The sequence below is a fragment of the Tamandua tetradactyla genome, chromosome 13 (genome assembly GCF_023851605.1).
Source record: "Tamandua tetradactyla isolate mTamTet1 chromosome 13, mTamTet1.pri, whole genome shotgun sequence".
NCBI classification, from domain to species: domain Eukaryota; kingdom Metazoa; phylum Chordata; class Mammalia; order Pilosa; family Myrmecophagidae; genus Tamandua; species Tamandua tetradactyla.
The window spans coordinates 2,599,646-2,620,394 of NC_135339.1; the positions used below are offsets into that span (position 1 = coordinate 2,599,646).

Here is a 20,749-nt window from a genome sequence, read left to right on the forward strand (position 1 = left end):
CATAACAGATTTGAGAGTTTGAAATGCAATCAAAATGGGTGGTTCCTGTTGGGTTACATTTACTCAAGAGAGCATGTGACACTTTCCCCCTAAATAGAACAGTGTTTTGGAAACCAGGAACACAAAATCATTAAATATAATTGGCACAGAAACCAGAAGTTTGGTTTCAGCGTCAGAGGGAGTTTTGCCAAGGCCTTACTGTCTGCCCATGCAGTTTGGGTTCTTCAGTGCCGAACGAATGATCTGTTTTCATTTTTAGGCATGTCAGCCCCGAACTGGCCCGAAGAGAGTCCTGTACCACTCACGAGATTCGATGGCACTAACTCTGAGTGTCCGAGATATACCAATGATAGTGTATATGCTAACTGGATGGTTTCACCCTCAGCGGCAAAATTACTGGACAAGTTTGATAGTTAACATTTCTTTGTGAAAGGTAATGGACTCACGAGGGGAAGAAACATGCCGAGACGGGGATCCGCTGGCTCCTTCTTTGTGCAGTTCAAACCGGCTCAGCTGCCGTTAATCTCCAGGATGGCGACCCATTTTTGGTAGTTCGTTTCAACTGCTTTCCAAAGTGGCTTTCCTTATGGTAGCTGGTGACTCTCCCTCTCCAAAAACGTACCAAACCAGATAAGAGTTCTAAGTGTAGTTTTTAATTATTTGGTACCCTCCGGAGTCCAGTGCCGGTATGTGTTGATCGCTCACAGCTGCACAGTTGGCTCTCCTAAGCGTTTGAACCTGTCCCTCGCTACTACCCTTGGTGTGAGAAATTGTACCTGAACTGTTTGACTTTTCTGGTTGCCGCCAAACAAGGCAACGCGACTTTAAACCTGAAGCACACACACGCAAAAGCAGCGGGAAAACACTGGCCAAAAGTCCCTGGGCTCAGCTTAGAACCAGACCCAACAGGATCTTGGCAATGGTGAGCAAAGCCTGGCCAAGGGATGGAGAAGATGGCAGGGACCTCACGGCAGGCCTTGTCCCAGCCAACACACGTGGTCATGAAAACGTGTTTTTAAAACCCTGCCACCTTCTCTTAGGAAGACAATTTGATTTTTATCATGTTTGACATGATTCTTAGATTTAGCACAATGGAGAGGTCCAATACAGCCTCTGCTGTGTAGACAGGCTGATGTGAGGGAGGAGGGCTCTCCGGCCATGTCCGTCCCGTTATGTCCACTACAGTGTCCTTCCACGTTCACCATCCAGTAGTCCTTTCTCTCTTGAAGAGGGCCATATAGAAGAGGGCGTGTGGAATGGCGTGGACTCCGAGGATTGTGGACGGCAGGGGCTCGGCTGCTGTAAATCCACCCACTGTCAGCTTTCATCGTACCTCCAGAGCTCCCCAAAAATAGTCCCTCTCACACAGAAGTAGGCGGGGCTTGTGCTCAGTTTAGTTTGCTTATTATCTTTATCAAAGGGAAAGTGTAGCTAGGTATGTGAGAAGTAGCTCTGATGCGACCAAGGATTGCTCCCCCTCGGGCGACACTTCTGACGTGGAAACGATAATGTTGGCTCTTATAGAGCTGTGTGGAAAACCCTGCGTATCAGCCCTTCCCATGTTCACAATTTCAAGTTGCTGTAGCAAGAGATTTTTTTCTGTTTCTTAGATTCTGACTATGATTCAAAGCTTCTTGCTGTACTTCGGGGCTTGTTAGTTGTCACACTCAGCACGCCCCTCCAGTGTCGGGGGGTGACTCTTGGAACATCCCCCTGGCCATCTCTGCACAGCAGGCACCTCTCTAACTTCACAGGAAAGGGTCGGGTTATCCAAACACACTGCCTGATCTTCAGATTTCAAACACTGTGATAGGAAATCACTTCATTAAAACACCGTACTTTATAGACATAGACATTGCACAAAAGTAGTAAAACGGTGGCATTTTGGTTGACCAAGAAGGCTTTGATGAATATGTGATGGAGCCTCATTTTGTGTGTGTGTGTGTGTGTGTGTGTGTGTGTGTGTGTGTGTGTGTGTGTACACACAGCCAGAGAGAGAGTGGGAAACAGTTACTGGAGCTACAACGTGGCTTTAGTTGCACCCATTTTTCCAGATACACAGTGACACGTTCTTTTACAAGTGTCTGTAGTTGCTTCGGTTTACAGATATACTTAATGATAGTCTTACAAAACACAGAAATAAGGATAAGCTCTGTAAAATTACTAAAAATGCCTCCTCAGTGTGAATGAATGTAGCATTTTTTGTTCTAGGTAGGGATAAGAAACCCAGGGTCCACAAGGCTGGCCCAGTGATGGGGAATTAGCCCATGACAAATAACCTTATTGTCTATTTCTGAGTTACAAAACATCCACATTTATCAGCCCCCCCAAGACAGAATTTTCCTATGCATATATGTTACTAAGTATTAAGTATTACTGCGTATTAAGTAGCAATCTGTCAGTTATTAACATTTGTAAAACATATTTATGGAAGGTTATTAAACTATACCATGCTAATTTGTTTTTGTAATCAAGGTGACTAAGAAAACAGTTTCAATTATGTAAATAAAATTATGTATCACAAAATGTGTTCATTTATTTTCTCTTTTTAAGCCTCGTAGACAGTTTCATCAGATTTTGACGTGGCAGCACGAAGATTAAACTATCACAAAGGAATCTGCTATGGTAGCCACCAAATAACTAATAGTCATTGACTGACCAGAGGACTCTTGAAGATATTGCAGATTCGTCTTGTAAAATATATATGTAAACAGGCACATTTGCAGTACACATAAAACAGCTCATTCTGTCATCCCAGGGCCTCCTTCCTTCAGGCTCCCCTTCCCTGAGACAGGAGCCAGGGTTGGATTCAGGCATTTACAGTCCCCTCGTCCTTGGCTTGCTGTGTGTGTGTTTTGGAGCTGGAGTTGGGCAGTTGTAGGGGAGAGAATGGAAAATTCATTCACATTTGTGAATGAAAGTCCATTAGAGGTTGGAAGAAAAATGTTGCCCCGAGCCCCCGGGAAGACTAAAATGTTAGATGCTTATGTTTTCTATCTTCCTGTTGGGAGTCTGTGACATCTGCCCAAATGCCTGGGACAGCAGCTTTCAGAAGAAGCAAATGGGGCCAGAGACAAAACAGGTTGTCACCAGCAGAAATCAAAGGGTACAACACATGGCATTTTGGATCCTAAGGTCCTCTTGTGTATTTCTTGTCTAGACAAGACCGCACACCCAGGTCTTCTCTTGGCTTCCTCTCTCAAACAGGGCTGTGGGTGCAGGAAAGAAGCATAACTTGAGGATCAGTTATTTTCTCCCAGCTTCACCGCAGAATATTTAGAAACCCAGACGGAGCATGTCAGCACTAAAAGCCCCTTTTTCAAGAGTACAGAACTTCCTTCTGGGAGTGTTGTTGATTGCTTTTGTTTTGATTTTGTGCTGTGTTTCTGTTTTTCTTGTTTGTTTTTTCCTTTTTTAATTAGAGAAGTTGTAGGTTTACAGAAAAATCATACAGGAAATACAGGGTCCCTATCTACCCTCCCCCTGTTGTTAACACTTTGCATGAGTGTGGCGCCCTTGTTAGAACTGAGGAAAGCTTTATAATTGTACTATCGACTGCGGTCCCTAGTTTACATTAGGGGGTATTTCCCCCCATATGCCACCCTTTTATCAACATCTTGCCTTAGTGTGGCACATTTGTGATTTCCTAAAACACATTCTCTGCCAGCCTCTACAAAGATTCCTTCCCACCCCACGGCCAGCTTATCTGGAGGACAGTGCAGCTCAAGGACACATACTCTATACGTAAAAGAAAATTAGGAAGGGAAAGCATAATTTACCCCAGTATAAATCTTTCCCTTCCCTGCCCCCCAGAAGAAGCAGAGCAGTGAATGGCTTCCTTTCCTTTTTTTTCAGCACAGTCCCATGTAGTGTTTGTAGCAGTCCTAGCGACTGGAGAGCGTCTCCAGGAGGTGCCTCAGAACTCCTTACCTCCCTGGTCCTGGAAAGAGGACACACATAGAGCCCCTCAAAGGACATGTGCGCCCATGGCAAACATGCAGCCCTCGTGCCTGGTGCCCCACCCTCATGGAAGCTTCAGTGTGAAGATGGATACGGAGCTGATTCCTCTGTCATGTGTCCCTGCAGAAATACCCCTGTGCATGGGGTCTGCAGAGGGCATCCCTGTTCCTCCTCCATGTCCCAATGACTTCCTAAGCTTCTGTAGCCTCTCCACCTTTCTAAGACAGGAGGGACCCACGTAATGGATTGCCTTAGCTGACAGCATAAGAAACTAGAGCATGTGTCTGAGATTTTGTTGTGCTTTGTTTGTTTTACGGGGAGTCCACCGCCACGTCTTGCAGCTGAGTCCAGATGGCTGGCTGGCCAACAGCTGCAGGAATGAGCTTCACTGCTAGGAGCTAAGGAGGCAAACATGAACGCCTGAAAGCAATCATGGTTAATCTTTGTGACTAATTTTTTGAATGCTGCATAAAGTGATGAGATGTTTTTGCAGATGCTTCTGGGATGTGCTAAATCATAGGACCTGGCCAGCTGAAGCCCAAGCAGAGGAGCCTGGGCAGGGAGGCCAGTCACTACAGCGACCTCAGCGTTGCAGGGGAAATGGGGCCTGGTGTCTTGAAGGGAGCCTTGGCCCAAGAGCACCCCAAGAACTGCCTTCAGGAGTTTTGCATCTTGCAAAGAGGCCACCCACTTCCTCCTCCCACCGCAATTCATGTTAAAAGTGTCAGCAGGCAAGGTAAGGAAAGCGCATTCTAAAACCCTGCAAGGCACCTTTTTTTTTTCACTTTTTGAGAAGGGAAACGATTTATCTGTTTCATGCACAGGTAATATTTACCATGCAAACTGTCAATTCCTTGAATAAATATACAGAGTTCATTTTAGGTATCCATGCTTCTGTTTAATCAATTTTGTGAACAGCAGCAGAGCAAACCTTGGAGTCTCCTCTCTCCCAGAGGGCACAGCACTCGCTCCATACTTTGTGCCTTCTGAGAGTTGAAACATTTGAAACATTTCCTGGAGACCCTGTGGTCACAGAGACTGAAAAGCCGAAGCGCTCAGATCGCTCAGATCCTCCCGGGTAAAGGAGCATGCTCAGGGTTTGAGGGACTCTGTCAGCATCTGTAAAGGAGAAGTGTGGTTATAGGAAGTGATTGTTAAGATTTAAAATGGCACAAAGGATGGAAGAATTCTGTTCACTTGCAAAATCCTCATTGAAAGACATAAAAGCAGCATGACAGATCAAATGTACTTTTAAGAGGGGTCCCAACAATTACCATAATCCTTAGTTTTGGGGAAATAAAGAACACCCCAATGAGAAAAAGTTAAGTCTATTTATTTAGAGCTTGCTTTGGCAAGGGAGTCAGGCACCATCACTTGCTTCAAGCAGATACTGAAAGGCAGGCAGCAGACTGGGAAAGTTTTATAGTGAAAAACAAAGGGAGGAGGAAAGGCTTCATGTATGATCTGGTGGAAGGCTGTTGGCATGGTGAAGCTGGAGGCAGGCTAGCTAGAAGCAGGGAACCCAATAGGATTGGTTTGGGGAGCACATTTGGCTTCCCGACTTGGTTGTGAATTGGATGTGGGGGCCAAAAAATAGAAAAGTGTCATCAGTCTTGACTATTCTAGGTTTATAGCTGCTGTGGAGGTTGTGGTGTGGCTCCCCAGGCTGGTTGTCGGTCAGAGTTCTTTGGTCATATGTGGTCTGGCCATTGTCTGTTTGCCTATTATCTGAGTTCCACTTTGAGGTCATTTTCTAGCTTTTGAGAGGTTGACCAATGCAAGAATGCTAGTGATCCAGATATTCATTGCTCAGGGATGGTTTGGTTGTGTCCAAAGTCAACTGTATCGTGATGTCCTCTTGACTTTTTTGTTGTTGGATCATCATGGTGATCACCTGACAAGACAGCAGGTATGCAGAAACATTTAAGACTGGACAGAACATGAGGGGCCAGCATCATGACAGAATGACAAAAGTAAGGACAGTTCATATCCCTTCGGATGCTTTGAACCAAGAACCCCAATTGCCCAGTCCAAGCTAAGAACAAATCCCAGCTAGGCTATAAGGATCAACCTTAGAGAACTAAGGAGCTTTTGCCTTAAGGCAATGTGTAGCCTGTTATACCCTGCCTATTTCCTTGATCCAAGGAAACAGGTAGGGTATTATATATAGAAGTATAATAGCCTTCTAATTGTGCAAAATGTATTAGCAATTGCATGGATGCCACCATGGTTAGCCAACAAGAAATCTAGAGCAATGACATTTTCTATTGCTACCCATGCCAAGTTGAGTCTGACCTGTATTCCATCTAAGGCAGAGGTATAATCATTAATAACTTCTGCCAGAGTCGATGATAAGTTTCTTACATTCTTATATGTGTGGTTCCCACCAGTGGGAACACTGCTTTGGTTGAATAAACAATGAGCTAGTACTCTCCCCAGGTACTATACTTGATTAATCAAGAGTGGCCTTAATTTTGGAGCTCACATCTGAGTTGGAATTTCCAGGCTTGATGATTTGTAAAATCAGGGTTTCTGTGTAAAGACAATTCTCAGATTCTTTCCTAAAGTGCATGAGGTGTTAGTCTGAGACAAACAGGACCAGGCATTCAGGTCACAGAGGAAGTAGTATCCAGTAAGGGCATGTATAGATTCAGGAAAAGGCGAGTTGTTTCATAACACAGGTTGGAAAGGCCTTAGCTGGGTTACATATTTATGAGTTGCTATTATTCTCTTGCAGGTGGCAAGCATTTCACCTGTTGCCCTATGAAAGTTGTTGCACTCAAATTTAGAATTACCTTGGATCTGATCAGTAGATTGTAATAATTAGTTCTCTTTCTGATAGAGAGGGATACTAGCAAAGTCAGAGATGGATGTTGGTGCATGCACCATGTTGGTGCATGTGGAAATTCCATCAACTGTGATTCCCCATGCTCTTGTCTGATGAGACCAGAACTGCCTGGAGGAGTTTATCATGAGACCTGATGATACAGCGTACCCCAAAATCGGCAAGGTTGAGGGCAGTGGCTACTGTTTGGGATAATGATGGCATTAGACTGAGTATATTCTGACCTAACAATTATAATAAAGAGGAAAGAAAAGAGAAGTTGGAGACAATCAGGGGTCTATGGAAAATTAGAAGAAGAATAAACAAGCACGTTTTTAAAACCCAGGAAATAGACAGGGGTCGTGGTCTGACATCTTGGATGGAAGCTGTCCACTCTCTGTGCTTATCAGCTTGTTCTGAAGGTCTTGAGTTGGCTATCTACTTCCAGAGATTGGCTCCTGCTTTAGAGGATCTCTTAGAATCCTAAGATTGAGATCCCCTGTATAACAGCCTTCTAATTGTGCATAATTCTGGATTTTTTTTGGGGGGGTGTATGGTCCACAAATTGAACCTGGGTCTTCCACATGAAAGGCAAGCATTCTAACACTGAACCACCCATGCACCCTTGGATTGTTTGTTTAGTTGTGAACAAGGAATAATTCCCTGAAGTTTCACTGCTGTGCTTGTTGTTAACAGTACCTGATCAGTTCCCTTCCAAAGAAGTTTGAGTTGTTCTTCTTTGATGTCTCTTTTAATAGATGAAATCTCCTGGTTGAAGATAACGAAGAGGTGGTTTAGGAGGTTGTTATGGGAAGGTGGCCTTAACCTGTTGGTGATGGGACTGGGTATAGTATATGAGTCTCTTGCAATATTTTGCCATAACTGCATGCAACAAGGCATTGTATGGGAGGGGAAATCCCTAAACACATGAGCCTCCCAATTATCATTTCATAGGGGGATAAATGATGTGCCCCCAAGAGAGTGAGCCATGTGGCCATAAGAGCTACCTTTGGAAAAGGGATCTCAAGGGCTTCTGAAAGCTTTGCTGATTTTAATTTGAGGATTCCACTGGTTCTTTCAACCTCTCTACAAGATTGTGGGTGGTAAAAACAGTATAATTTTTTAGTATGGGGTAATGCCTTAGAGAGGTACTTCTAATTATTCCTATAAAGTGTGTGCCTTGGTCACTTGATATAAAAGTTGAATTGTGTACAACAGTTTGGATATGTTCTTGGTCTTAGCCTACATTCTAGTGGGTGTGAACCAATGTAAATAAAATCTCCTCAAGATGTTATTAAGGTGTGGCCTTCTTGAATCAGGCTGGACTTTAATATGGATTACTGGAGTCCTTAAAAGCAGAAGAGGAAGGAGTAGATGCCACCATGTGCATTGCCACATGACAGAAAATCCAAGGAACCCCAAAGATTTCAGCTAGCCAGAAGATATTGACCCCAGAAGGAAGCATGCCTCTTCTAGCCTCTGAAACCATGAGCCAATACATTTCTGTTGATAAACCAACTCATTGCATGGTATTTGTTTTAGCATCAGGAAACTAAAACAGTTTTTGGTACCAAAATGTGGAGTGCTGCTATGACAAATACCTAAAAATGTGGAAATGGCTTTTGAATTGGGTAATGGTCATAGGTTGGAAGAATTGAGGTGCTTGATAGAAAAGGCCTAGTTTGCTTTGAAGAGACCATTGGTAGAATATGGACATTAAAGTTACTTCTGATAGGGCCTTAGAAGAAAATTATTAATTTGTTATTAGAAACTGTAGTAATGGTGATCTTTGTTACGTAGTGGCAGAGAACTTGACCAAGTTGGATTCTGATATTGGATGGAAGGCAGAACTTGAAAGCAATGAACTTGGATATTTAACTGAGATTTCCAAGCTAAGTGTGGAAGATGCAGCCCGGATTCTCCATGCAGCTTACAGTGAATCTAGAGAGGAAAGAGATAAACTGAGTATTGAACTGTTAAGAACAAGAAACTCAGCAATTAATAATTTGGAAAATTCTCCACCTCTCCAGTTGCTCTGAGACCAGGGCCAGAAGTGACTCTACCAGGGGCCTCCCTGAGCTTCCACGAAATAAGTTTCCAGAGAACAGGGTTCCATGTGAGCTAAAGAAGGTATGGCTACACATGGATCCAGTCAGCCACTTCAGGAGAAGGAGGATTAGAAAAGCAGGTATCCAGGAAGGATCATTAGAAATTTCTATCATCTGAGAATTTGGACTTTCTTGAACTTCATGTGAAGCCAACAAGGTTTTTGCAAAAATTTTATGAACAGAAGCAATGCCTGAAAAGATGAATGACTTCAACGGCAGAACCATGGAAGCTGAGGTATGGACCAAAGAGATCTCAGTCCAAGAAAGTAGGCCCATCCATGTGTGTAGAAAGGGCATGCCAGCCTCTGTGCTTAGAGGGGGCAAACTATCTGCCCTCATGCTTGGAAGACGTGGGCCTTGCACCCTGTTGTTGTTCAGGGAGAGTGCCACCACCCCAGTGCTTGGAAGTCATGGGGCCTGTGTGCTGTCATTAATGGAGAGTCTAGCCATCATTCTGATGCTTGGAGAGGGTGGGGCCTTCACCCAAGTGTTCAAGGAGATCATGGTTGCACAAGCCTCTGGAAGGGTGGAGCTCATCTCCATCAGGCCTGGAGGACAGAACATCAATCCATAGATGATTCTCAAATTTTGAAATCTAATGGAGTTTGCCCTACTGGGTCTTGGACTTGTTTAGGAACAATGGCCCCTGTTTTCCTTCCAACTTCTCCCTTCTGGAATGAAAATGTCTACCCTGTTCCTGTTCCACCATTGTATATGGAAAGCAGGTAACTTGTTTTCTAGGTTTCACAGATCCACAGACATAGGGGTTTTTGCCTTTGGATGGACACACCCATACCTGATTTTTATGAGATTTTGTACTTAGCATTATTACTGAAATGACTTAAGGCTTTGGGTATGTTGTGATGGAATGAATGAATTTTGCAAGTGAGAAGAACATGTATTTTGTGGGTCCAGAGGGTGGACTGTGGTTGCCTGAATAGCATACCCCAGTTTGGACATGGTCTTGGTCTTCATTCTGATTTGTGTGGACCCACTGTACATAAGAGCTCTCAAGGTGTTACTTCAGTTAGGATGTGACCCAACTAAATCAGATTGGGCTTTAATCTGGATTACTGGAGTCCTTTATAAGCAGTGAAAGTCAGGCAGAGAGGGAAGCCATAGGGAACATCCAGCAGCTGGAAATCAAGGGGACCCAGAAAAGACAGAGGAGATGCAAGCCTATGTACATTGCCATGTAACAGAAAATTCAAGAAACCATAAATATTGCTGGCCAGCCAACAGATACTGACTCTGGGAGGAAGCAAGCCTTCTAGCCTCTGAAACTGTGAGCCAATAAATTCCTGTTGCTTTAAGCCACCCCATTGCATGGTATTTGTTTTAGCAGCCAGGATACAAGAACAGTTGGTATGTCTCAGGTTGAAACACAAAATGAAGCAGCATTGTAGTGACTATAAGGGCTGTAGCTTTTCAGTAATGAAATGCTTCAAACCATCCTGAAGATAGACACACAATAATTAAAATATATTCAAGTCCCATGGAGGTTGGAAGCTATATGATGTCCATCTGAAGATGTTCAAAGAGCTCTTGAGGCTTTGGTTTCTGGTCCTATTCCACCTTTATAGATTTTCCAAGATTATGCTGACATGTGAGACATAACCTCAGCTGTCTTTTTAGAAGCTTTCCTCTAATTCTGATTTTAGAAAATAGCCAATTTGTCTGTTCTTCATGAGTGGTTTCACAGAGAAATTTAGCTAATATCCACTTGAAATCATCTGGGGTCACCAAGCAGCTAGCTTGGGAGCACCAGAGATTATCTGAGTGGAGGGTACAACCAGATTTTTTTCCATTCTTCCTTTTCAAAATCAGGGATTAAATGATGCTGATATATTTTAGCCACTTTGGTTTCCTTCATAGATTTATCCTTTGAGAGTTTAGAAGAATCATAACCTTGGTCAAGATGGCTTGATTGCCATAATGATCTGCCAGATTTCCTTTAGCTTCCATATTATCTCTTTTCACATGAGTTTCAACCTTTATAAAATCCATTTGTTTAGAAGGCAAGTAAAGGAAATACTTTTTATAGGCTCCATTTTTTCTCTGAATAAAGAAGAAGATCATCTATATACTGTACCAGAACTGAATCACAAGGGAAATTTAGATCTTTTAAGTCTTAACACAGGACCTGGGAAAGTAGGAGGAGGCTTTAGTAAATCCCTGGGGTATGACTGTCCAGGTGTATTGTTGTCCTCCCCAAATGAAGGCAAAAAAAGGTTTTGACTCTCCTGGTCTAGAGGCACACTAAAAAAGGCAGGGCAAAGGTCCACTAAGGTGAAGCCATGGCTTCAGGAAGAATTGATGACAGGATAGCATTTGTGTTAGCTATTCCTGGAAAATGAGGGATAATAATTTTGTCAGTGGCCCTGGGGTCTTGAATGTTCAAGTTGATATCCTCACCCCTTTGGTTTCTTTACTGGCAGGAAAGGAGTGTTACCTCAGAACTAGTGCAGGGTACAAGGAGATCTTTGGATATGAGACTTTCAAGTAGAGGCTTGAGCTCTTCCATTGCTACTGGCTTTGAGGGATATTGGGGGAAGTTTGATAACAGATTGGTAGGATCTATCTGAGCTTTAATGGGTTCTGATCCAATTATTTTTTATATATCAGTAAAATGTTTTAGCCCATAATGTGTCAGGTAAGGGTCAAAATCCTTATCTGGGTATGCATTAAATATAAAAGAGAAGGCAAAGATATTTCAAGAGCGAAGACAACCTGATTATGAAGAGTCCCCTGAAATCTCAAGAAGTAGCCCTTCTGGCCTGCATTTCATATTGCAATTCCATTTGCAAAGTAGTCTGTCTGTTAAATTTGCAGGGGTGGTATTATGAAGCAGGAAGAAACATTTTTCATTTGTACTCAATTGAAGAACTCAAGGTTGTAGTTAAGGGCTGGAATATGGAGAAAATCTGTGAGTTATTTGAAACACCTACACCCTGCATGGTATGTTTGCTCTGAGGAACAGCATGAAAAAGGGTGGCAGGGTTTAATGGAGAAAGTGCCCATACCACTTGGAGCTGATAGGACTGGCTGTCCATATTTATAGTTTATTCAATCTGAGTGTTCAAAAGGGCAGACTAATGGGTGCCCTTTCCTTCCTTCCACCCTTATTGACCTGAAGTGACGGATTTCTTGTCTTGGCTTTTCTTTTGTAAGACTGGACAATCTTCTTCCTAGTGTTCCTTCTTATTTAGAATATCTACGAGTGTCCTCATCAGTAGATTGCTGGTTGGGAAGTGAGCCACCTCACTCATTAGCTTTAGCCAAACAATCTTTTACTGAAGCAATTTATGAATCAGAATTCCATTTGGAGGCCACTGAATACCAATCAAAAAATGCTACCTTTAGGGCCTGAGAAATCCTATTCCTTTCTTCTCTTAGATGCCTCTCAAATAAACAGCTTCATTCAAATCAAGCATTTCCCCAAAGTGGCCACTGAAGGTCCCTCGTGAAGTTATATCATTTAGACAGATTGGCACAAGAATGAGTATCGTAATTAAAGTAATGTTTTGGTTTGGTAAAGCTGATGAAGAGCAACATACCGGAAATGGACGGGCTTTTAACAATGTAGATTTATTAGCTTACAAATTTACAGTTCTAAGGCCATGAAAATGTTCCAATTAAGGCACCTACAGGACAATACCTACTCTGAAGACCAGTTACTGGCGAGCTTGGACCCTTCTGTCACATGGGAAGGCACATGGTGGCATCTACTGGTCCTTCTCTCCTGGGTTTCACTGCGTTCAACTTTTGGGTCCAGTGGCCTCCTCTCTCAGCTTCTGTGGCCTCCTCTTCAGCTTCTGAGGCTGTCCTTGTCTCTCAGCTTCTCTGATTCTCTGAATTTCATCTCTTAGCTTCTATGTGTATTTACTATCTTATAAAGGCCTTCAATAAGAGGATTAACACCCACCTTGAATGGGCTGGGTCACATCTCAATTGAAATACCTAGTCAAAAGGTCCCACCCACACTAGGTATGCACCCAAAGGAATGGATTAAAAGAACATGGCCTTTTCTGGGGTACATAACAGCTTCAAACTACTACAAGTACATATAAGGAAAAGGAGTTTTTTCCTGGAGAAAAAACGAAGACTTAGATGACACCATGAGAGCCAGCAACAGTCAGTCAAAATGTAATGCTTATGATCTCATGTCTCAGTGACTGGCAGTTGGCTGCCTCCAAGTGCCGACCTGACAATTTGCCTCCCCAGCAGGAGGAAAATGAAAAAGAAGACCTCCTCTGGATCAAAGCCAAGCTTTCGACAAAACAGTCAAGATGGAAAAGAACCTCTTCCAATCTTATTGGTAAAACCCAGCAAAGTTTGCCCAAGTGAACACCTTTCCAGTGAGAGCCGCAAACTCACACGTGCGTGAGGTCCGTTCAAACAGCAGGCTCGCAGGGCCTATACCGTGATCTACCCTATGGCTCCTTTCTGATCACAGACAACCAACACAAAACAGTGACACAAAAAGGGAGGAAAAGGAGTGGCCTGATTCCATCAAAGATGTCTAACAAATGAGAACCGAAACCAAAACCCAGGTACAAAACTGAAAATAAATAGCCACAGAACTCAATGCAAAGTAAGGGGCGCTCTGACCCATTGCTCATTTACCATGACAGCACAGACTCGAGCTGCAAACAGCAAGGCATAGGCGGCCAGTGGGTACCGTGCCAAGTCAAAGGGTGGGGCCCATGACAACGGGCAGTGCAGGCTGGGTCTTGGTGGGGCCTCCCCAGTAACTGGAAAGAAATTAAGAACATCCAAATAAGAACTAAGGCTACTGATTCAGAGCTTGTGCTGACAAGGGACTCCACCTCATCATTTGCATTTGGCAGACACTCAAAGGCAGGGAGAAGAGTGGGAAAGTTTAATGGTGGCAAAAAAAAAGAAAAGGAAAGCTTCAACTATGCTCTGATTGTTGGGGGAAAACTGTATTTTTTAAAACTACATTCTCATGGACCTTAAACCTAAAGCAAGAACACTGAAGAAGGAAATAAATAAATGGGAGCTCCTCAAAATTAAACACTTTTGTGCATCAGAGAACTTCATCAAGAAAGTAGAAAGACAGCCTACACAATGGGAGACAATATTTGGAAACGACATATCAGATAAAGGTCTAGTATCCAGAATTTATAAAGAGATTATTCAACTCAACAACAAAAAGACAGCCAACCCAATTACAAAATGGGAAAAAGACTTAAACAGACACCTACCAGAAGAAGAAATACGGATGGCCAAGAGGCACATGAAGAGATGCTCAATGTCCCTGGCCATTAGAGAAATGCAAATCAAAACCACAATGAGATATCATCTCACACCCACCAGAATGGCCATTATCAACAAAACAGAAAATGACAAGTGCTGGAGAGGATGCGGAGAAAGAGGCACACTTATCCACTGTTGGTGGGAATGTCAAAGGGTGCAACCACTGTGGAAGGCAGTTTGGCGGTTCCTCAAAAAGCTGAATATAGAATTGCCATACGACCCAGCAATACCATTGCTAGGTATCTACTCAAAGGACTTAAGGGCAAAGACACAAACGGACATTTGCACACCAATGTTTATAGCAGCGTTATTTACAATTGCAAAGAGATGGAAACAGCCAAAATCTCCATCAACAGAAGAGTGGCTAAACAAACTGTGGTATATACATACGATGGAATATTATGCAGCTTTAAGACAAGATAAACTTATGAACCATGTAATAACATGGATGGACCTAGAGAATATTATGCTGAGTGAATCCAGCCAAAAACTAAAGGACAAATACTGTATGGTCCCACTGATGTGAACGGACATTCGAGAATAAACTTGAAATATGTCATTGGTAACAGAGTTCAGCAGGAGTTAGAAACATGGTAAGACAATGGGTAATTGAAGCTGAAGGGATACAGACTGTGCAACAGGACTAGATACAAAAACTCAAAAATGGACAGCACAATAATACCTAATTGTAAAGTAATCATGTTAAAATACTGAATGAAGTTGCATCTGAGCTATAGGGTTTTTTTTGTTTTTGTTTGCTTGTTGGTTTGTTTGTTGTTGTTGTTTTTTACTATTACTACTACTTTTATTTCTTTTCTTTATATTAACATTTTATATCTTTTTCTGTTGTGTTGCTAGTTCCTCTAAACCGATGCAAATGTACTAAGAAACAATGATCATGCATCTATGTGATGATGTTAAGAATTACTGAGTGCATATGTAGAATGGTATGATTTCTAAATGTTGTGTTAATTTCTTTTTTTTTTCTTTCTTTCCGTTAATAAAAAAATTAAAAAAAAAAAACAAAAAAAACTACATTCTCTGGATGTTAAACACACCACAATTTTACTATAGCATTTTTCCCCAAGGGAACTATTTATTTATAATCCCTACTAAGTCATCCATCATCTGCCATAGAGTTTAAACTATGGATTTTCTTCTCTCCCAAACTCTAATTACATACATTTAGTATTCAACTCAGCTATTAAGTAAGACGAATAAAAAGCTACCAATCAAAATCTATTGGCGGGAGAACCTCAATTACTTTCAAAACAACTCTAATGTAGGATTTAAAAGGCAGTGTAAAAGAAGTGACAATTAATTAACCCTGCTGCTTTGATTGCATGACCCAGGTCCTGTCCTGGAAAAGCCCGGCTGTTTCCTTTCCAAGTTTCAGTTTTCTTAATTGTCAACGGGGGATTATAATCTCCCTCACAGGACTACTGAGAGGACGGCATAATACAGGCTCAGAATGTGCTAGATGTGGGACAGATTATGATCAATAAGGAAGGAGTGGGATATGAGGAGAAAACTGAGTGCTATAAATGAAAAATAAAACCCAGCATTTGCAGGGCTAACCAAAGAAGACAAAGAAAGAAAAGATATTTAACATGGAGGGATTGGTTCTATCACCAGCTGCAACACAATAGTAAGTGAAGTTGCTCTGAGTTTTCTTGAGTAGAGATACAAACTTATTTTTCCAATCCATGGTTGTCCACTACAGGAAAGTTAGAGCCACAGGGTTTGCTGTCCTTCACTCCTGTATTCAGCGGCTATGTGGTGAGCAGCTATGAAAGGTCTGGGTCCTATGCCTGGCAGGGGAAAGGCAGAGAATGGGAGAGGCTGAGTCCCTGTTTGTTGAGCAGACAGTCCTGTCCAACTTACAGTGTCCAGTGGCCACAGAGGGATAGAGCAGACAAAGCATTGGCTGGTACTGGACGTGAGGTTAGAGGACAAGGGTACAAATGCGCCTGTGCGTCATGAACTTCCAAAACCAAACTCTGTCATGGTTTTCTAGAGATGCTGTACAAAGTACTTCAAATCTAGTGACTTAAAACAACAGCAGTGTATTCTCCCAGTTCTGGAGACCAGAAGTCTGAAATCCAGGTGTTGGCAGAACCGGGCTCCATGTGAAGTCTTTGGGAGGGAATACTTCCTAGTCTCTTGCAGCTTCTGGTAGCTCTGTTGTTCTTTGGCTTGTGGCTCTACTCTCCGCCTCCATCCTCACATGGCCTTCGTCTCTGTGTGTCTCTCTGTGACCTTTCTTCTTCCTAAATCCAGTCATTGGATTTACGGTCCCCCTAAATCCAGGATGATGTCATCTCAAGATCGAGGACTGCATTTCCTCTCTGTGATGCCAAAGTGTGGGCCAGAATTACAACAAATAAGCTCCATTAGAGCTTCTGAGCTGTCACCCTGATAAAATTCCATGATAGTTTGGTGAGCTACCATTTATCTTTACTTGTGTAACACCGTAAGTATTTTAAAGTACTTTTGTTTTATTCTCTTGTATGGGCCAGTTCTGTGCTCTGAACCGTTTGCTAGAGTTTCTCAAATTCTCTGACTCTTCCCCCCAAAAATAATTTACCTCTTCATTGCACACTTGCGAGATAAACAAAATCCATGACAGGTCCAGTCACTAGTGATTTGTACTAGCCAGATTCACACAAGACTGATCTCCCCAGCAGAATATGGAAAATTTAAGAGGTGCAGTGAATTTGAGCCACATGCCAGCTGCTCAAGCAGCTGGTATGTGACACAGATTCTGGGCGAAGGAAGGTTCCTTGCACATTTTAATTTTAACCAATTTAACTCATATGTATTGAAAACTTACTATGTGCAAAGACCTAGGAGATGGAAGACAGAATCCCAGAGGATCTATCACTTGACAAATTCACCAGTTTGGGTCAGGTTGGGGGAGGGGTGGCGGAACTATAAATATTTATATGTGCTCACAAGTAGTGAGGAGTGAAACCTGTGGGTGGGCAGAGACTGTGGAAAATTCAGCAAGCCTGGCTCAGAAGTAGGCTGGCTCGAACCTGTCAGCCCATAGGGCCCATAAAGCCCCTCCAAGGAGAACAAGTGGGTTGAAACAAGAACTGTCAGACAATGAAAGGAGCTGTGAGCAGTGCAAGTCCTCTCCTCCTGGATGACCACTTCTGTAAGAGAAGAAGGACCTCCCAGCGGCACCGAGAACATTTAATGATGACAATAAGCTACCAACTACTTGCCACTTGCGGGCACAGGGCTGAATGCTTCAAATAGGAAGTTGCAACTAAACCTCCCAAGAACCTTAGAAGCATAGGCAGGGCATTGTTACTATCCTAAAAGCACAACTGACAAGCTTGAGGCTTCAGGAGGCTGAGCCCAGAGAGCCTGCTGAGGGGCAAAAAGGAAACGGGGGGCGGCTGCAGTCAGGTTCCAGAGCCAGCTCTTAGAGGAGGCTCTGTAATAAAGGAGTTCAATGGAGGGCGACTGCAGAGATGGAATTTTTTGCTCATTTTTCTCTCCACTCACTAAAATACAATGACAGACCTCCAAGTGATTTTCCAGGACGTCTGCCTGCACATTCCCTTGTGGAAGAGAGGAGGTAAGAAGTACAGGGCCTGGCCGCCAGGGCCAGGCTCCCTCCCAGGCCTCGCTGTGCTGCCTAGCACGCCTGGGGGGCCCTGGGGGCCTCCCAGGGCATCAGCCCTGAGCTCGGTGCCGACGCAGACTCCTGCTGTCTCCGGGCCAGCAGCAGCCTCACGACAGCCCTGCGGTGGCCGATCGGGCAAAAGTCTCCTTCCGGCCCCGCACGGTGCTCACACCAGGCAGGGCAGCTGCAGGAGCGGGTGTCCGCCTCCCGCCTCCAGGGCCTGCCGCCGCCCTGCATGTGGGCTCCACCCCGCCTCTCCAGGCCTCCTCGGCCACTGGCCGTCCAGCCCCCACGCCTGGTCTTCGGGGTGACAACAAGGAGTAACGCACACGCACGTCTTTCAACTGATGACGAGCTAACACAGGCCAGGTGCCAGTTACGGAGCTTCCTACACAAGGCTCTGGGTGTGGCTCGGCGGGGGCGGGGGCGGGGGCGGGGCCCGGGTGTGGGGGGGCGGGGCGGGGCCGGGGCGTGAGGGGACGGAGCGGAGCCGGGTGTGGGGGGCGGAGCCGGGTGTGGGGGCGGAGCCGGGTGGGGGGGCGGAGCCGGGTGTGGGGGGCGGGGCGGGCGCGTGCCGCGGCGGCCTCATTTCCTCGCGCGCTCCGGAAGTGGCCGTAGTCGGCGCGGCGGCGCGCGCGGGGCTGAAGGGGCTGAGGCGGCGGCGGCGGCCGAGGCGGCGGCGGCGGCGGCGGCGGCCCTGGGGCCTCGCCCGGGTGTGTCCGCGGCGGCCGCCGTGCGCCGGAGCCCGCAAACGCGGTGAGTACGCGGCCGCCCGGCCTCGCCCCCTGCCCCTTGCGCCCTTCGCGCCGGTCGGGTCGCCTGGCGGACGAGCCCGTGGGCGTCTGCTCGGGGTTCCGCGAAAGCGCCTTGGGTTTTCGTCCGAAGACCGCGCCGCCGGCAGACGGTCGGTTTGCGTGTCAGGGCTCTATTTTGATCGCCGCTATGTTCCTTTTAAATCCACTCACCACCTCCTCCTCTCTTTGTCGGTGGCTAAACTTTTCAGTCCGGTGCCCCTCTTCGCGGCGTCCGCGTGGTCTTCTCGGGGGTCGCTGACCGCCCCCGGGAGATGCGCGGCTCGGGGGGGCGGAGGCCGCCTCCGGAGATGCCGTCCTGAAGCCGCGCCGCTCCTGAGCAGGTTGCTGGCGGATGGTTTGTAAGATTGGATTTGGGGTGGCGTCGTGGGCGGGACGACGTGGGATTCGGACGCTCGAGCCCTGGGCGTCGGGGACCCCCGGACGTGTGTCCGCCTCGGCGCGCTCCGTCCTGACAGCTCGTCGTCTCGGTGTGCTCGGGGCTGGGCCTGCGGGCCTGGCGGACTCCTGCCGTCTTTTCATAAGGTCGTGTTAGAAACAGTGCTTTAGAACGTGCCCGTGGGGAGACTGGGAGTGCTCGGCCCAGTTTTGCTGTGACTCTGGTACTGTTCGTTCAAGATTGTCGGGTCAGGGATATTGGGTTTCCAGTATTCCTGGCTCGGAGAATTTCGACCTTGGATAAGCATAGTTTTAGTCCCAAACGGTTTGGAAATTACAATTTTTTTTCCATTCTTGACTTTTTTTGTTGAGGTATAAAATGCCTATAGTGTAGTGATCATACGCATAGATCTTACGTGTACAGTTCAATGAATTTTAACCTTCGTCTTAGCTTGTGTAGCCACCACGGAGATCGAATTATCCCTCCAACACATTTCCATCACCCCAGGAGGTTTCCTCTCCCTTTCCCAGCCACCTAGACTGCCCTGCCAGTCTGTTCTGACTTCTGTCATCTATTCGTTCTGCCCATTTTGAGCTTCGAATTAATGGACTCAGACAGTATGTTCAGCCTATTGCTGGTGAGATTCGTCCACCATGTTTCATGTATCAATACTTCACTCTTTTATTACTGTATGGTATTCCGTTGTATATGATATATGACTATGCTACTGCTGAATGGACATTTGTGTTTACAGTTTTCGATAATATGAATTTCAGGCCTTAAGAATACCATGAACATTACTGTGCATCTCTTGGTGAACATCTGTTTGCATCTCTCACAAGTGTAGACTTGCTGGGTCATGGCGTAGGTCAAAAATTGCACTTGAACTAACGTGGGATCTTCCTTTTTTTAATGTAATAAAATGTGCTGTTTAGAAGATATAACATCAAAGGTTGGGAAAGCATACTTTTGGGAGTTCAAAACTTAAGTGATTTACTACTATATGGTTATTTCCCCTGGGCCCAACCTTAGCAGTCTTATAGCAGACCACCATTACTTGTTTCACTGTCTGTCTAAATTGATGGAGCTGCTGATGATCTGGTCCTGAAGCTTCTTGTGTAATACTTAGCTAAAACCTGCCTTACTCAAGTTGGTGATACTTAGGGGATACCAAATAACAAAAAGGTATAGCCAGGAAATGGATTGAGGAATATCATGGGATCACAAGGAAAACAACTTACCTTAGTATTGTCATGGTACACAAGAAATAGAAAAATTGAATTATATGATTAGTCAGAAATAGAATTTACTGCAGGAATACAATAATGACCACATGCATGAGATTCTCATACATTTATAATGTGAATAGACAACAAAAATCACCAAACATTTGTAGAAAATCAAGAGCATGAAAGAGAAGCCCCAGACTGAAAAACTAGAATCTTGAGACAATGGTTAATGTAAGAAATAAGAACATTTTAAAATAATTATCTGTATTTCAGATTTGGGAGGTTTTCATGCCTGTTAAACACATACAGGCTGCTATGAAAAAAAATCAGTTCTTGATTATAAAAGTAGGTTTGTGAAATTGAAAAGTAAAAACTTCATCAAAGGATTGGTTAACAATGCATGTAACTAAAGACTGAATAAATAATCTCAAAGAAAGATCCGAGGGGATTCCCCTAAAATACAGCATGAAAACATAAAGAGAATTTAGGAATGAATACCATGATGTAGAAAATAGATCCA

At 44.5% G+C, this 20,749-nt stretch overlaps 2 protein-coding genes and 1 long non-coding RNA gene across 6 annotated transcripts in view; 2 read left to right on the forward strand and 1 right to left on the reverse strand.

Moving 5' to 3' along the window:
- The window catches only part of RET (ret proto-oncogene), a 56,288-nt gene extending 53,772 nt beyond the window's left edge, over window positions 1-2,516 (forward strand). Inside the window, exon 20 of the mRNA XM_077124522.1 lies at window positions 260-2,516. Coding sequence (XP_076980637.1) covers window positions 260-417 — 158 coding nt within the window. The 3' untranslated portion in view covers window positions 418-2,516. The remainder of the gene's footprint in view (window positions 1-259) is intronic.
- Window positions 2,517-4,845: 2,329 nt separating this feature from the next.
- LOC143653497 (uncharacterized) lies at window positions 4,846-19,029 on the reverse strand. 4 transcript variants are annotated; one of them, XR_013161329.1, is made up of 5 exons: window positions 18,775-19,029; window positions 13,519-13,646; window positions 8,651-8,725; window positions 7,484-7,552; window positions 4,846-5,079 (listed from the first exon to the last, which is right to left on the reverse strand). It is a non-coding gene; the product is annotated as an uncharacterized LOC143653497 (long non-coding RNA). The 4 variants fall into 4 exon arrangements; XR_013161328.1 differs by lacking the exon at window positions 18,775-19,029 and adding an exon at window positions 18,139-18,238; XR_013161330.1 differs by lacking the exon at window positions 18,775-19,029 and adding an exon at window positions 18,145-18,234.
- The window catches only part of CSGALNACT2 (chondroitin sulfate N-acetylgalactosaminyltransferase 2), a 92,125-nt gene continuing 89,870 nt past the window's right edge, over window positions 18,495-20,749 (forward strand). The window contains exon 1 of the mRNA XM_077124524.1: window positions 18,495-18,565. The gene's annotated coding sequence lies outside the window, so the exon portion shown is untranslated. The remainder of the gene's footprint in view (window positions 18,566-20,749) is intronic.